Here is a 15,852-nt window from a genome sequence, read left to right as displayed (position 1 = left end):
AGGACTGACTCCCAGTGCATAACAGTGTTTCTAACACAGCTCATCTCTACGTTTGTTCATAGAGTCACTGAATCATTCAGGTTGGAAAAAACCTCTTGAGATTCCCAGTCCATCCACCTGTGCTCTCTGACCATGTCCCCAAGTGCCACATGCTTGTGATTCTGGAAAACCTCTATGGACAGTGACCCCCTTCCCCACTCCCTGAGCATCCAGTGCTTGTTCCAAGAAGAAATGTGCCTAATTCCAACCTGAATGTCCCCTTGTGTAACTTAACCCCACCACCTATTAGGAGAAGAGACCATCCCCACCTCCCACAACCTTCCCATTTACATCTATTTGATGCTGGTCAGTGCTATTTCAGTTCACTTCATGAGCTCTGTAACAGAGATGGTGCCCTCAACAGAAAGGGAGCTGGGAGGAGGACTTGGCCTTCCTGGTTTGTTGCTGAGCGCTCAGGGTGTGCACTGATCTGTGGCTCACTGTGCCACCCATGTGAACCAAGACCCCCCCTCCTCATTCATGAGTGCCTTTATTCAACGCCGAACGATAAAATAGCTCTTTACACCCTTCTTTTTTTCTTCTTTTTTTTTTTTCCTGTAATTCTTTAAATACACATTGTTTACACTCGGCAAAGTTTCAAAGCAACAACATCAAAGTGCGTCTACAGGTGATAGTACCAACCAAAGTGCTAAAACCACGGTCTGCTGCAGCAGCTCCTTGGGGGTCACCTCCTGCTGCCCCCAAGGTCACCCTCGTGTCCCCTCCTCCAGCATTGGGGTCAGGGTGACCATGGGATGGGGGATAGGGACGTTTGGTTCTCCAGACACTGGCACATCGCTGCGAAAGACTAAAATAGACCTAGATTTATTATATAGAGTTAAAAAAATAACTTAAGAGGCCAACTCGCTACCTTCCAGGAGGGGACACGCTGTGCAGAGCGCCTTGGACACGGCTCTCCAGGGCTGAGTTGCCACTAGGAGAAATGCTTGAGGGAAACGATTGCCATTCTGGGGATATACCTATCTGGGAGTGTGTCCTCTGATTATCTCAAAGCAATGTGCGTTGCTGCCTCACTCCCCAGAGCAATCCCACCCACTCCTACCATTGCACATGCCTGTCCCCGGCCCCAGCCTGGGGCTGGATCAGAAAACCCCATTTTCCTGCTTCTGGGCAGTTCTCTCATCTCTTTGCTGCCTTGTGGCAGTCATTCGTTGCCACTGTTCTCTTCATGCTACCATCCTGCTGCGCTTTGGTTTGCAACAAGCCATTTCCAGCTGCTAACATCACCCTGCTCCCCGTTCTTTAGTTCTTTTTAAAGCATTTTGTCATTTGGCACCGGCTCCCAAATGCTTCACTCCACCCGAACCTGCAGGTTTTCAACCCAAAATGATCACACACAAGCTCCCACGTTGCCAACTTCATCTTGGCTCCTCTTAGAGCTGAAAGAACTGCATTGAGAGGAGCCTTCATCAACATTTCTCGTGGCTATTTTTGGTTTGTTTAAACCTAATTCAGACCTTTTTGGCCACGTAATTCCTGTGCCTTGCGACCTGTGAGCCCTGTCAACGTATGGGATGTTTTTCCTTTGCTACCTGCCTTGTTTGCTTGATCGTTGAAATCCTTGGATGGAACCAACCCAGCTATGGCTCCGTGCTGCCAGTTCTTTGATGGGTGCACACAAAACCCAACACATGAGGGAGGCAGAAAAACATGGATTTGGGATGGATTTGCCCCCCAAACTTTGCTGGTGTTGTTCCTCTTGAGACCCCTGTCCAGCCCCAAAGTTCAGGAGAGGGAGAATGCTGCTAATGTTGGCTATGGAAGAACTTTGGGCAAGAAAAGAAAGCAAGCTCCTCCAAACTCTGGGAAGCTGCCAGGACTCCAAGCTAAAGCTGATCACTGCCTTTTCTTGCCCTGGGCCTCTGGATTTGCTGGCGATTGTCATTGCAGAGCCCCAGTGGGGCTTCTCTAGGGTCTGGTATGGGGTTGAGCTGATGTGGTGGTGAAACCCATGGCCATGGGCACCCAGTGGGGCCACGCTGGTGGGATGGGGAGGGAACCATCAGGGAATCAATGAGTGGAAGGAATACAGAGCCATTAATGAGCTAATTGCCATTACCAACCTGGGCAATGAGGGGACACTGAGGGCTGGACACGAGGCTCGTTACCACCATTGTCACCATGTCAGACACCTCCATCCCAGCTGAGAAAGAGGAGGAGGAGGAGGAAGGGAGGCAACCAAACCCAGGCACTGAGAAAAGTGGAGAAAAAGCTCATTTTCCATCTTCAGAGTGTTGAACTTGTTCAGATTTTGGTAAAAACGTGGCTTTTTGGGAAGGTACCGAGGAAAGGTGGATGGCTTGGTCTGATCTCAGCACCGAGGTGGGGTGAGGTTGTCCTGCTGTGACAAAACCCCTCGTGCACTTGGAGGTGGGGACATCACAACACGTGGCCGAGTCACCCTCCGATGCTCCATGGCTGCAAACAGTCTACAGACTCGGGATAGTCTTTAAGCATAGAGCGTATAAACATGCGGAGTATATAATTTTCCTTTAAAATTTTTTTTCTTTTTTTTTTTTCATTTTTTCCTTCTTTGTTTTTTATAGAAATAAATACTTACTTTGTTTTCTTCGAAGGGGATTTCACAAAGTCTCTGCGCCGCTTCCAATGGCGATACCTCCACCGGGGCCACGCTTGTGGGATGGTGACAAAGTGGCACATGGGGCCAAAGCTTTGGTGGTTGGTGTTTTTTTGCTGGTCAGGACGTCCCTTGTTTCTTGTGCCCGTGGAATATGCGTGCTCAGGCCTCCCTGGGGTGGAGGCAACCCCTGGTGGGTCTTGTCCCCAGGATGTGGTAGTTTCTTGCAGGCAGTTTTTGGGTTCCCAAGTTTGGTGCATACAGGGAACAGCCTTCTCCTGGAAGGCTGCTGTCAGTGGGAGACTTCAGGTGCTTCAAATCAGGGGTTACAGCCAAAAAAAGGCATGCAACCCTACCCTGCTTTGGGGGTGGGGGCAGCGTGGATGGGATGAGTGGGTGGAATGGTCTTCTGGGGTTGGAGAGGCAGCAGCTGCCCCCAGCCCACCACCAGCCTCAATGATTTGGGTGTTTTCAGGGTTCCTGTGGGTTCCCAGCATGGTGGGAGCTCCAGGCTGAGGTCCGATGCTCATGATGTGGTTGAGGATGGTGGTACCTGGATGAGTCTATAGATGCTCCATGGCAGCCCATCACCCAGCAGAAGGGAGATGCTCTGGGAAGAGCTGGCTCCTCCCAGCCACACTTGCTCCATGGGCAGCCCTGTAGCCAAGAGGCACCAAAACCTTCAGCAGTGTCCCAGGAGAAGAGAAAAATCCTCCCCAGTTCTTCTCTTCCCAGTTGGCTTCTTCCAGCTTCCGAGCACACCTGGTTGGGGCGTGGGGTGGCAGGGAGCTGAGGTTAAGGACATGTCCGTGCTGCTGGCAGTGCTCTGACAAGTGTTCCCCATGGCATGGGGACCTTTGGCATCTTCTCACCAGGGCAGAGGATGGAGATGCCTTACCCTGTTTGTTGCCTTTCAAGAGCCTTTTTTCCTTTGGAAAAAAAAAAAAAGATGAATGTTTGGGGGAGAAGGGGGTTACATCCTTAAAGGAAGAAGATAGCCAGAAGGAAAAAACAGAAATAAAATAAGCTGAGGACATGCTCTACCAGGGCAGTCGGGCTGGTGCTTCAACCAGCTGCCTTGGATGTCAGGATAATTTGGCCAAGGTTTCTCCTTCAAGCTGCCCATTGAGCTGACAAAGGTGAATCCCACACCAGTTCCTCTCTCCATAAAATGACTTGCTCCAGAGAGCAAGTGGTGGATGTTGATGGGGACAGGAGAGCGATCCATGTTTCCTGGTGGACGAGGATGTGGGATGTGATGGTTTATTGCCTTGGCAGAAGGGTTGAGCGGAGAGAATGGAGACCTCTGGAGAGCAACTATTGTTCCCAATGTCCTCTGGCTCCTACAGCCTCAGGATGCAGCTGTGCCATCTGGGCTTGTGTTGTGATGGCTGCTGGTTCTGGGCAGCATTTATCCTCATTTGGGAGCTCCTCTCTCAAATAAATGAAATGAAAGTGAATGGGAGCCCTGCAGGAACGGCCCTTCCCACCCCACATCCACCGGCCCATGGAAGGAACAAGGACACTCCAGTGGTGTTGCACTGAGCACAGCGCTCTGCAAAGAGCCCATGGGATGGGATGGACCATCCTCAGCCTCCATGCCAACAAACAACCCCCCAAAAAAGAGAGTTCCAAGAAAAAGGCATTCCCCAAACAAGGATCCTTGGCAACGAGCAGCCATGGGGTTCGAAGCCATCTTCCCTCCTGGGAAACAGCATGGACCTGCCCCTTTGGGCAGCTGGAAAGATTCTATAAGTAGCACCTTCTTGCCCGTGACACGTTCATGAGCCGGCCCTGGGGCGAGCGCCGGCTGCTCGCTAAGGCCTGCAAGAGTTTGGGGTTTTGTGTGCATGGGGCTGGCATCTCCGAGCTCCAACGGCAGCGGAGGAGCAGCGGTGGTGGGTTTGGTTGTGCAGGGCCTCTGGCTCCACAGGGCAGGAGAGGGAATGTGCTTTGTGGTTCCCTGAAGGTCTAGCAGCCTCCTTCCACCTTGATGTGTAGGATCTTGGAGAAGCCAGGTCTTTTCCTCAGGGCCTGGAAGAGGAGCAGAGAGTGGGGTTGGTTTGGGAGCCAGCACCATTCATGTGGGGTCAGCAATGGGAGAACATCTTGCATGCAGCCTATGGGAATGGGTCCCATTCCCACCACCTACATCCTATGCAGACCTGGTTCCTTGGAGGACTGCCTCAGTGCATCCTTTACCTGGAGTTTGTTCACCATTTCTTCAAACATCTTCTTGGCTTCAGGACTGTGGGGCTCCTTGAAGTAGTCCACAATGCCCACCTGCACGACGATGGACTTCAGGTTCCGGCACACACCTGGAAGCAAAGACACCACCTGGATTTGCCATGACTGTGGGCACAGCTTCCCCAACATCTGGGATTTAACCTACAACCCATCATTATATATTTGGGGAAACCTCAACCTGATGGCAGAGTAGACCCACTCTTGATGGATGACCCACCTCCATGATAGATTCCAGTTGTCCTATCCCTTTTCATCAGTCCCACTTCTTCCTTTTGAAACCTTATCCCACCCAGATGGGTGTTCTCCCAGTTCTTCATGATCCACCCCCGAGAGAGGGGTGTTGAATCTCTCCTTAAAAACCCTCAACCACAGAGTTCCCAGCACCTCCCAGTGTCAAAGGGGTGTTCCTCCCAGTACGGCTGGAAAGCCCCACCAGATCTTTTTATCTAATGGTCTTTTAGTCAGTGGGCAACGCTGCATCCCTCTTCCACCAGCACAGCTACTCACTGTTGAAGTGCAGCAGGGCTTTGGGGGTGACGGGTGTGGAGGTCAGCACCAGCATCTCCAACCCCTTCAGCCCTTCTCGACACATCTCTGCTGCAACCTCTTGGTTGATCTCTGCCACGTGGTCCAGCTCCAGGACCTGCAGCCTCATGCAGTTTCGGGCTGGAAGGACAAAGAGCCCACTGTCAGCACCCAATGGAAAAGGGCTGGGGACAGCTGATGGGAGTGGGGTGCTAGGAGGGATGGGGGGCAGCAAGGAGGATTGAAGTCCACCCATGGTCATTAGAGTGGACTTGTCTATTGAGATCATTGTAGGGCATCTCCCAGAGGTGCCCTCAGCAAGGTTCCCTTCTCCCTTTGGTTCCCTTCTCCATTGGAGGAGAGACACCTACCTAAGGATGCCAGGCCCTGGACACCACAGCCTGCCCCGCCAATGCCCAGTGCCCGCAGGTGAGGCCAGCACCTCCCAATCATCTGAAGGCAGCGGTTGCTGAAACGTGTTGGCTGCTGGCTGGGGAGAGGAAAAAGGTGTTTGATGTTCCATGTTCGGTCACCTCAAAACATTTCTGTCTTGGGAAGGAGGTGTCTTTACTCAACAGCTCCCCATCTTTGCAGCAAGGGATAGGACTGAGCTTCTCATATCCCAGACTGATCTCCAGGGTTGTTGTTCAACTCACAAGGATCCCACAAAGCCAATGTGGATCTGGCACCCAATTTCTCCCCAGCCCAGTGGTCCCCCCATGCTCAGCACAGACCCCACCAGCCCCAGTGTGACTCTTACCAGGGATGCAGGGGTGCGACCTGGAGAGAGATGATGTCCCTGCAGCCTGCCCCAAGGGCCCAGATGACTTCATGACCCACGGGGTCTGTAGAGCTCCTGCAATGGACATAGAGCACACCTGGTGGGTCCAATTGGCAGTGATGCTACCCCAGAAGCTGTATTTGGTCATTATTTATAACAAAAACAAATCATTTCCATTGGGAATTGTGCTTACAGATGTGCAGTGTCAAGAAAGAAGCCCTGAAGATTGATGTCAGAGGCAGCTATTGTGAGATCACTGAGCTATACTAAGGCTTCTCCTTACTGTTCCATCCTGAAGACTGAGGCCACACTTCCTAACTTGGAATGACCTACTTAGAAACTGAAAACAAGCCTAAAAATAAGTGGTGGGTGTTACTGTGACCATTTCACACACCTCCACCGAAGGTGCCTGCCAAGAGCCCCTTGTGAGTGTGATGGGTTAATTAGAGCATGAATCAGAATCACAGGTTAATGATGTGCCAGGAGCTTGGACTCGCTCTAACACCTTTGGAAGGGCAATGGCTGAATCTTTGGGTTAAACCTGGTGGCACCAGGCTGTCTCACAGTGTGGGGTTACAAGAGCTGCAGCCAAGCTCACTTGGTTCAACATGAGGCAGCCCCCTGAGCACACTCAGAAGACCTTGAGAAGTGGCCAAGCCTGAGGAGCAGTCTGTGATATCCTCCAGGACCTGGGCACTGCCATGGACCTTGTGTCCTTGCTATTGGGCAAGGTGTCCAAGTCAGGTCTTTGTGATTCCATAGCAGAGCCACTCCTTATTTTCAGGATGGAGTCATAGAGTCATCATAGAACCTCAGAATGGCTTAGGTGACAGCAAAGGGCACCAGAGGGGTCCCAGCACATTGCAGGGATACTCCCTGTCATCTCCCAGTGGGGAACTGTGGGATCCATGTAGGGCCATCCTTACCGGTAGGTGACAGCCTGCAGGGCCCGGCAGTAGCAGCTGGCCAGCCAGAGCGAGCGGTCGGTCAGCACGTTGGGGCAGTGTGAGATGCGCAGGATCAGCAGGTTGCTGCCCGTCGCCTTCAGTAGGGACTCCAACCCAGCTTCCAGGCAGCCCCTGCGAGGATGGAGGCAGGATCAGGTGCTGGAAATCCATGGAGAGTGATGTGACCCGCAGGTGTTGGTGCCCAAAACCCACAGCGGGAACCTTTGGGTGGCAAATGGCCATCGGTGGAGAGGGGACATTGGTGCTCATGGGACATCATCAGCTCTGAATGGGTGCTGGGGGTGCCCGGGGCCGCGGGGACTCACCGCGTGCTCTTCATGTAGTCCTCCTTGCTCTCCTTCTTCCCCCTCTGGCGTGGCTTGAGGTTTTGGAGGGTGAGGGAGTGCATCTGGGTGCACCATTGGGACAGCATGGCCAGGAACTGGGGGACAGGGGTGGCCGTCATGGGGGGGTATCCTTAGTGATGTCCCATACCACCCACCCTTGGCTCTCAGGGGAGGCCTTTGTGCACACCCCACAGTGGACACATGCAAACATGGGTGTTTCTGCCATAACTTGGTGAAAATGTACACAAAAGGGCATGCATGGACTAAATCATGTGTAGAGCTGTGGGTGGATGTGAGCACAGCGTGGAGATGTGCAGACAGGTGAGCCTGCAGCCACAAACACTCATTCATGAGTGCACCCATCCATGCACACACCGATGTCCCCTTGATGGTGACACCAGCAACCCTGCACACATGGACACACAACGCAAGCCAGGAGAATGGCTTCATCCTTCTGGAAGGAGGAAACCTCTGTGGTCTCACCCCAGACTGTGCCACCCCTGTTGCCATACCTTGGAGGAGACCCTGGCGTTCTCCAGCAGCACCCGTGTCCACACAGCCGGGTGCCGGGCCACGAACTTCCAGTCCTTGCACACCTCGGCCGCCCGCAGCAGGGTCTTGGTGTCCAAGTAGGTGAAGATGCAGAAGAGCGCTGCCCGCATCTTGAGGATCTCAGGGCTGATCACCTCACTGGAGTGGCCTGGGCTGCCCCTCTCCAGCCGGCCCCCTTTGCTCACAGCCCCCTCAGACCTGGCTGTGGGACAGGGGCCATCAGTGCCATCGACAAAGAGATGCTCCACGTGGAGTTGAGGAAAAGGCCGACCGAAAACCACGCTCACTGCCATCGCTCATCACAGTGACATCCCACACCCCATGCATCCTCCCCATCCTTGAGCCCCCCCAGTGCACTCTCACCCGTCAGCCGACAGCTGCCAGCGGGCCGGGATGCGGCGATGCCAGGCACCTCTGGATCCCAGCCCTCAGCCTCCGACTCAGTGGTGCGGGATCCCACGTCGGACACATCACCTTCCTCACCCTCCGTGCTGTTGCGGTAGGGCCGACGGTGCCAGTTTTGGATGGCTTGACGCCGCAGACCCGAGCCCCGACCGCCGTCCCGTGCCGCGTAGGGATGCCCATCAGCAGTGTCATCGGTGGGACATGGCTCTGCGCTGTCGCTGTCGTAGCAGCCCGAGCTCTGTGACACTGCTTTGGCTCGGCTCGAAGCCCTGGGGTTGGTGAAATCCAACATCAGTGCTCATTGTCATCCCCAAGGGTGGACGACCCCTTCCCGTGTGCCCTTTATCCCATTAAAAACCCATACGGGGCACTCACCCAGTGCTGGAGGAGGAGCGCTGGTTGGGAATGGCATAGGGGCCATGCATGGCTGCCCCCAGCCCAGGGTGCCGCTCTCTCTGTAGAGATAGAGGAGGAAAGGAGCTAACGTGGAGAAATCCATCAGACGTGAGAAACACAGGCGGACTGACTCATGGAGTCATTAAGGTTGGAAAGAGCTCTAAGATGAAGTCCAACCCCAGCCCCTCCCCATTATGCCCACTGACCATGTCCCTCAATGCCACATCTCCATGGTTCTGGAACACCTCCAGGGATGGTGACTCCCCCACCTCCATAGGCAGCCTGGCCCTGACCCTGACCCTAACCCTAATCCTAACCCTAACCCTAACTCTAACCCTAACCCTAATCCTAACCCACCACTCTTTCAGTACCCACCACTCTTAGTACTCAACCTGAAGCTCTGCTGATGCACTTGGAGGCCATCGCCTCTTATCCAATGTTTTGTGCTGTCCCAAATGCATCTCCAGCATCATCCTTCATGCCTTGCCCGTGTTCACTGCATGTAACAACCATACACCAACCAAGATCATTAATGATCTCCCCCATCCCCATGGGTGCCCCCATCCTCCCCATTGAACCCTTTAGATCCACCAGAGAAGCCACATGGTCGTGCCTGTGCCCGCATGGGTATCGGTCGGCCGGCAGCCTTAGCACCCGGTGTGATGCAGCGTCCCAAACTGCCATTGGGGGTCGTTCCACAGCTGCTGCTGATGATCTGGAGCTGCTTCTCAGCCCGGTCCGCCCGGTCCAGCAGCTCCTCGATGAAGTGCTGCAGACGCACCTTGGCGTTGGCCTCGCGGGCGGCCGTCTCCTTCAGGAACTGGTCGATCTGCAGCACCTCCCTACAAGAGGGGACAGTGGGTGATGCTCATCCCCACTCAATGGGTCTTTTTCCACTCAACCCACTGAGCATCTCCATCTGGCCCAGCATCTGGCCAGGGATGCTCATGTACCTCGCAATGATCTGGGGCTCATTTGGACACACAGGGGATCAGGGGGTGCTTTTGCATGCAGGATGGATGTGACCACCTCATTTTGGAGGTTTCAGCATCTCCAGTGCCCCTGCTGGGATGCTCAGCACAGCCCAAGCCCCTGCTGCTAGAACTGGGGCCAGGCATGTAATGGAGCAGAGCAAGAAGGATGGTGACAGTCTATCGTGGATGGTGACATAGCAGTAATGGTGATGGTGTAGTATAATGATGGAGAATAGTACTGTGCCTCATGTGAGGAAGGCAGACTTAAGGAGAAAACCTTATGGGCAGTCTGAATCCTGCTCAGCTTTATACCCTGTTAAGCCCAGAAGGTGCAGAGCCTTGTAGGCACTGTCAGTAATGTGTTCACTAGAAGGAGATTGGAAGCCTTGAGCCAATAGATGGGCCCAGGCAAGTGAGGTTTGCCTTGTTGAGGTGCTGCTTCAGTCCTATAGACACACGCATCAGACACTGCCACCACATCCCTGCAAATGCGTGTGCCCCATAGATGCACGTTTGCACACTCAGGGATGCACAGCTGCTGAGCACACCCACACATACAGAGCCACACTTACATGCAGAAGCACCAGAGAAACACAAATACACCCAGCCACACTCATACACTGAACTAGAGCACAAAGAGGAAGAAGGAGGCAGTCCATAGAGATGCAATTCATGCCATCGATTATTAACTACCACTTAATGACCAATTAATTGCCCCTAACCCTGCTGCTTGCAGAGTGAGCTCACCAGCAATAATTTGGGAAGGCTCCTGGCGAGGTGCCCCAGAGCTTTGGAAAGCAAACTGGGTGCTGGCACGTGGCCGGCAGTGTAAGGAGATGCTGATGTCTATCTCTGCATCTCTCATTCCCATGGAACGGGTGGAAAAACACCCTCAGCAAAGCCAGCAGAGCTGAGGTGCAAACAGGCTGCAAGCAATAGACGTCACCAGCCAGCACCAAGAGCTCTGGGATGTCGCTGGGTGCTACAAACTTCCTCCCTCCTAGATGATTAAATCCTCCTGGAAATATTCATTTAAGCCAGGGGGATCTTGTGGCCATAGGAGACCTATGGGATGGTGGGTGGGCAGGAGGACTTCTCTAAGGGGATGCAAATCCAGGAGGTGGCTTTGGTGCATACATTGGGTTCTTAGGGGGCAACAGTGTGTGTGAACTAAATAAGCCTCATCTGAACCCCAGAGATGTCTCTGGACAACACCCATGGGACAGCTGATGGCAGCCCCTAAATCTCCTCACCAAGAGTTATTGTCCTTATCCAGCACCTGGCATCATCCTGCTCTGCACCCCATGACCATCCCTAACACCAACAAATCCCACAGACAAGAGCTCTGTTTCCTATCCACAGTCATTATTTTGGAGTCAAAATCACTTAATGAATGTGCAAATACACTGAGATCCTTGAGGAATCCCACCAGTGCTCCCAGTTCGGCACAACTGTGACTGCCTCCATTAACCTGATTCTCACTGACTTTATAGACACTGCCACGACCTCCAGCTTTGCTAAGAAACTCTTTTATAACAAGGTCCTGTTTAGTTGAGAGACACTGATGTGCAAAAGGATCCCAAGCTTGACTGGAGGAATCTCTGGAGCAGCACTGGAGTGACAAGAGAATGGGCAACATGGGATGAAAATGAAGAGGGTAATGGCACAGTCTTAAACAGCAAATTGAGGTATTACTGCTCAGGTTACACCAGACTCCTCCTGGCAGAACAATCCTGAATTAGGCATGGCCATGGTGTCCCCTTCATCTTTATGACCATGACCATAAATATGACTGTGGGGCCAAGGGGTGACCCAGCTTGGATCTTGGGGACACCCATTGGAGCAGCACAGCCACCACCATGTCCTGCAGTTGGCCACAAGCATCTCCAGTGGGATGGTCACGAGCATCCCCAGTTTGGCCATGGACTGGGACTCTGGTGGCTCTTGGACACTATCTCCCATGACAGCTTGGTCATGGACATGGAGGAGCTCAGATCTACATGGATGCTGCCTACATGGAAGAAGATGCAAACCCTAATGAGGGATGGTGCTAATGGGCATTGCTTGGTGACAGCATTGGGCTCCTTGCAGCCCTCCACCAGGACTCATTTCCCCACATCCCACAGCACACAGAAGGAACAAAGCACTCACTGCTGCTTGCGGGTGAGCTCCTGCTCCTTCTGCACCAGGTCCTGCTTGAGTGAGGCCAGCATCTCCACGCTGACATCCACCTGGCGGGACAGCTCGGATGCACGGTCCTCCAACTCCTGCTTCTCCCTGCTGAGCCGCAAGCTTTCCTGCTTGGCTTTCTCCAGCTCTGAGCTCTTACGATCCAACTCCACCTGGAGCCGTCCCACCTGCGAGGCGATCTTCTGCTCCACCTCCTCCGTCAGCTTCTCCAGCCTCTTGTCCACCTCCAGCTTCTCGAAGGCGCGGATCTTCAAGCGAGCCAAGCCTTCCTCGTAGGCTGCATCCATAGCGGCTGGCGGCGTTGGGGCCGGAGCCACAGCTTTGCCCCGGGTGAAGATCTCAGTCAATGGGATCTCGATCTCGTGGACATAACGAGGTGAAGGGGAGGAGGATGGAGCCGGCTCCAACTCCTCAGCGGGGACGAGGTCGCAGGAGAAGCGCTGCTCTTTGCCTTGGAAAGAGGTGCTCTCAAAGTAATCCCGACGGGTGGCCGGGGTCAACAAGGCCCCATCGGCGGCCAACGGGAAGACGGCAGCATCGCAGATGCTGTTGGTTTTGGAGAGGACATAGAGGGTCTCATAGGTGTGGTTGTACTCCAGGTGTGCCCGCAGCGAGGAGAGGCTGCGGAAGCGCTTGTGCTCCCCGCACCGCGGACATCTGTAGGGCAGGTCCAGCGAGGCCATCCCTCACCTACGTGCCCCAATGAAGGGAAGCCGTGCAGCTCTGCTCATGGCGTGGGACAGACGGGCAGGTGGGATGGAGAATGGGTTGGGGAACGTGAGGTGGTGGGATCACAGCTCCACATGGTGGGGTGGGAGTGCTGGGACAGGAGAGGGAGTCCAGCAAGTCTTGTGGGATGTCAGCATCGGGTGGTGCTGGGCACTGGAAGGGAGAGGGATGTTAGTGACATGGGGAGGATGGGTCCCCAAAAGTCCTTCCTTGTTCCTTCTCAGTTCCCTGTTTGCATCCCTTCTGTGTTTCTCCCACTCATACACAACCCCAGGGAGATCCACAACCCTTGGGAAGAGCCATAACCTTTGGCAAGATCCCCAACCTTTGGGAAGGTCCCCAACCCTTGGGAAAGTTCCCAGACCCTGGGAAGGTCCCCAACCTTTGGGAAGACCCACAACCCTTGGGAAGATCCACATGCACAACCCTTGGAAAAATCCAAAGCTCTTTGGAAGGTGCACAACCCTTGTGAAAGCTCACAGCCATCGGGAGGGTTCACAGTCATGGGGAAGGTGGACAACCCATGGGAAATCTCTGTCCATCAGCCCTTAGCTTGCTGCTGAGAGGTGTTTCATGTCCTTCATGCTGCAGGAAGCCTCTGTGGTACCAGGGATCTCCAGTCCAAGGAGCATCCCTGTGTCCAGATGGGTCTCATCTCCCAGCACAGGGTGACCCAGTCCTTTTACATCAGCCCGTGCAGCTTCACATCAGGATTTGTCTCCCACAGTTATTTCTTCAGCCCCTCACCACAACCATTAAGTCTCATCACTGCCTTGGGGATGTCACCATTTCATAGCTGTGATGGCATCACCCCATGGGTGCTGGGCTGTCCTTCTCCCATTCCTTCTTAGCCACAGGCACAGCTGATGCTCCTCCATCCCATTTCCCCCCCAGAATAACTCAGACTCATCAGGTTTGGCCTCTTTGCTGCCTGGACATAAACACCCAGACTCTCCCCAGAGATGTGATACGGAGATGGGACATTCCCATATGAAGGATCCCTGCTCCCCATGAGGTTTTGGCTCTCAAAACCCCCTCCAGAACTGTGGGACCCCCATGCTGCAGTGCTGTAGAGATGATCTCCATGGGGTTATCCCATGCTCCCAAATCCTCCATGGTATAAGGGGAAACCAAGCCCATGGGAAATGGGAGAAGCCAGCTGAAACCGAGCCACCAACACAGCACAGAGCTGGGAGCACCAGGCTATCACCTCCTCCTCTCTCAAGGAATTTGGTTTAATGATTTCAGGACATCACCATGCATGAAACCACTGGCCTGGCAGTGGAGTTCAGGCTTGAAATAAAACAGTTTATTTCTACCCCAAAGAGATACTGTAAGTGGTTCCCCACCCCAGAGCAATGAGGGGACCCAGGGTGGGAACATCACCTTCCATATCCCATAAAGGGTAATTCCCATCACCCTAAAACCCCTCAATACCCCAAAACCATGGAGCTTTGAGGGGGGGAATCCAGCACTGAGCTATCACCCATGCTCATCCCCAGGGTGGCTCAGAGCCATCTATGGCTCAGCACAACCCTTCCAAACCATTTTTTGTTCTTATAGGGTAAAATCAGGAAGGGAAAGAAATCCATGCAATAATAATAATAAAGATAATAATAATAATAAACCAGAGATGTGCTGGGAGGATGAATGGAGCTGCCTGGCTGCTCCTGCAGCCGTCTGCTGGCCTGGTTTGTATTTTAGGGTCGTTACAAAATGCATCTCTGCATGTTAACCCCGCCTGGACGAGCCGGAGCCCACCCAGCACAAAGCCAACAGGAACTTGGTTTCCATCGGGAGCCTTTTGTGGGATGATAAAGCGCTTTTCTGCCTTAGGGCCGGGGCCACAGCATCGTGCAGTGCTGATATTCCAGGCCTGGATTGCTGCCCGCGTCTCCCGGGGTACCCAACCCGCCTCGCTTTGCTTTGCGTTCTCCAGCCCTGAACCACCATCCAGCTCTGAACGCCGCATGGTCCCAGCCCTGGGCATGGCCGTGGGTCCGTACAAACCTTCCTTCTTCCCACCCCAAAATAATGATCGATAAAAGACTGAATGGGACCGCAGCCCCCCCCCTCTTCTCCTTCCCTCCCCCCCTCTCCTCCCCCCTAAGCTGAGCATTGATGGCAGAAAACCCCACAGCTGTGGGCTGCTCGGGTGCTGCTACCTGCGATCCATCATGGAGCCTTTCTTCGCATTGTTTAGCCTTATTTTTTTTTTTTTATTTTTTTTGGCTTCTTTCCCCGTTTCCCCACCTCGAAACGAAATCAAATATAGAGACCATCCATCTCCACCTGCTTGGTGGAAGGAGGGTGGAGGATGCCGGTCCCCATCCTTAGGATCCTTAGGGCTGCAGTGATGGCAGGGTGGGAGCAAGGATGGCCGAATCCCACCAGCGGGTCCCCCCTCTCCTCCCAGCTTTGTCCCCATCGCGTTCCCCCCCCGCTTTGGGGACAAAACACCCCCTCCCAGCGCAGCATCCTCTGCCCCATACCTGTTTCTCCGGGCTCCTCCGGCGAGGGCAGCATCTCTTTCCCTTTTCCCTTATCCTCGAGGATAAGTGAGGGGGTGGTGGTGGTGGGGGAGGCTCGGGGAGCGCCCACCCGCCCCGGTGCACAAAGGCTGCGGCTGCGGAGCGATTCAGGGCTTTGTCGGGGAGGAGAGATGTGGGGCCACAGGCCTCCGGCTCCCCGCGAGCAGCACCTCCATGGGGCCGGGGAAAGAGAGGGAGCGGGGGGGGGAGAATCTGTAGGGGGGCGAGAGGGGCGGGAGGAAGAGGAGGAGGAGGAGGGCAGAGGCTGAAGGCCCCGCTGGGAGGAGAGAGCGGGGACTCAAGGGGGGGGAGCTCCGCACGGGGAGCGGGAGGAGGACGGAGGGATGGATGGAGGGATGAGGGATGGAGGAAGGAGGGTCGGGAGGATGGAGGGATGGAGCGCCCGCAGCCGCCGCCTCCTCCTCCTTTGCAGCTCGGAGAGCCGCTCGCTGCTGCTTTCCTCCCGCACAGCTCCCTCTGCCTGTCTCCCCACGAACACTGCGGGCTCTCAGCCGGGTTTCGCTGCCATGCGGCACCCGCATTCCCCAACCCACAACCCCTCTGCCCGCTCTTCCGCTCTTCTGCCCCCC

The 15,852-nt window shown here is 54.4% G+C and overlaps 1 protein-coding gene across 2 annotated transcripts; it reads right to left on the bottom strand.

The window, feature by feature from the left end:
* Positions 1-848: 848 nt before the first annotated feature.
* Positions 849-15,756, bottom strand: FBXO41 (F-box protein 41). Of its 2 annotated transcripts, none has more exons than XR_004306908.1 (13): positions 11,964-12,685; positions 9,452-9,680; positions 8,818-8,897; positions 8,401-8,711; positions 7,998-8,239; positions 7,465-7,580; positions 7,118-7,270; positions 6,171-6,266; positions 5,782-5,900; positions 5,393-5,551; positions 4,841-4,956; positions 3,683-4,672; positions 849-3,567 (listed from the first exon to the last, which is right to left on the bottom strand). XR_004306908.1 is itself a non-coding variant. In XM_015863001.2 (13 exons), the coding sequence occupies exons 2-13, from the start codon at positions 12,683-12,685 to the stop codon at positions 4,610-4,612; spliced, it is 2,406 nt and encodes an 801-aa protein (XP_015718487.1). In that variant the 5' UTR covers positions 12,686-12,884; positions 15,224-15,756; the 3' UTR covers positions 849-4,609. The 2 variants fall into 2 exon arrangements, 1 of the variants encoding a protein (XP_015718487.1); XM_015863001.2 differs by adding an exon at positions 15,224-15,756 and having other exon boundaries at positions 849-4,672; positions 11,964-12,884.
* Between the last annotated feature and the right edge of the window lie 96 nt (positions 15,757-15,852).

Source organism: Coturnix japonica, chromosome 4, assembly GCF_001577835.2.
Source record: "Coturnix japonica isolate 7356 chromosome 4, Coturnix japonica 2.1, whole genome shotgun sequence".
Classification (NCBI taxonomy): Eukaryota; Metazoa; Chordata; class Aves; order Galliformes; family Phasianidae; genus Coturnix; species Coturnix japonica.
The sequence above is the reverse complement of the archived record's forward strand: the minus strand, read 5'-3'. Positions and strand labels throughout refer to the sequence as shown.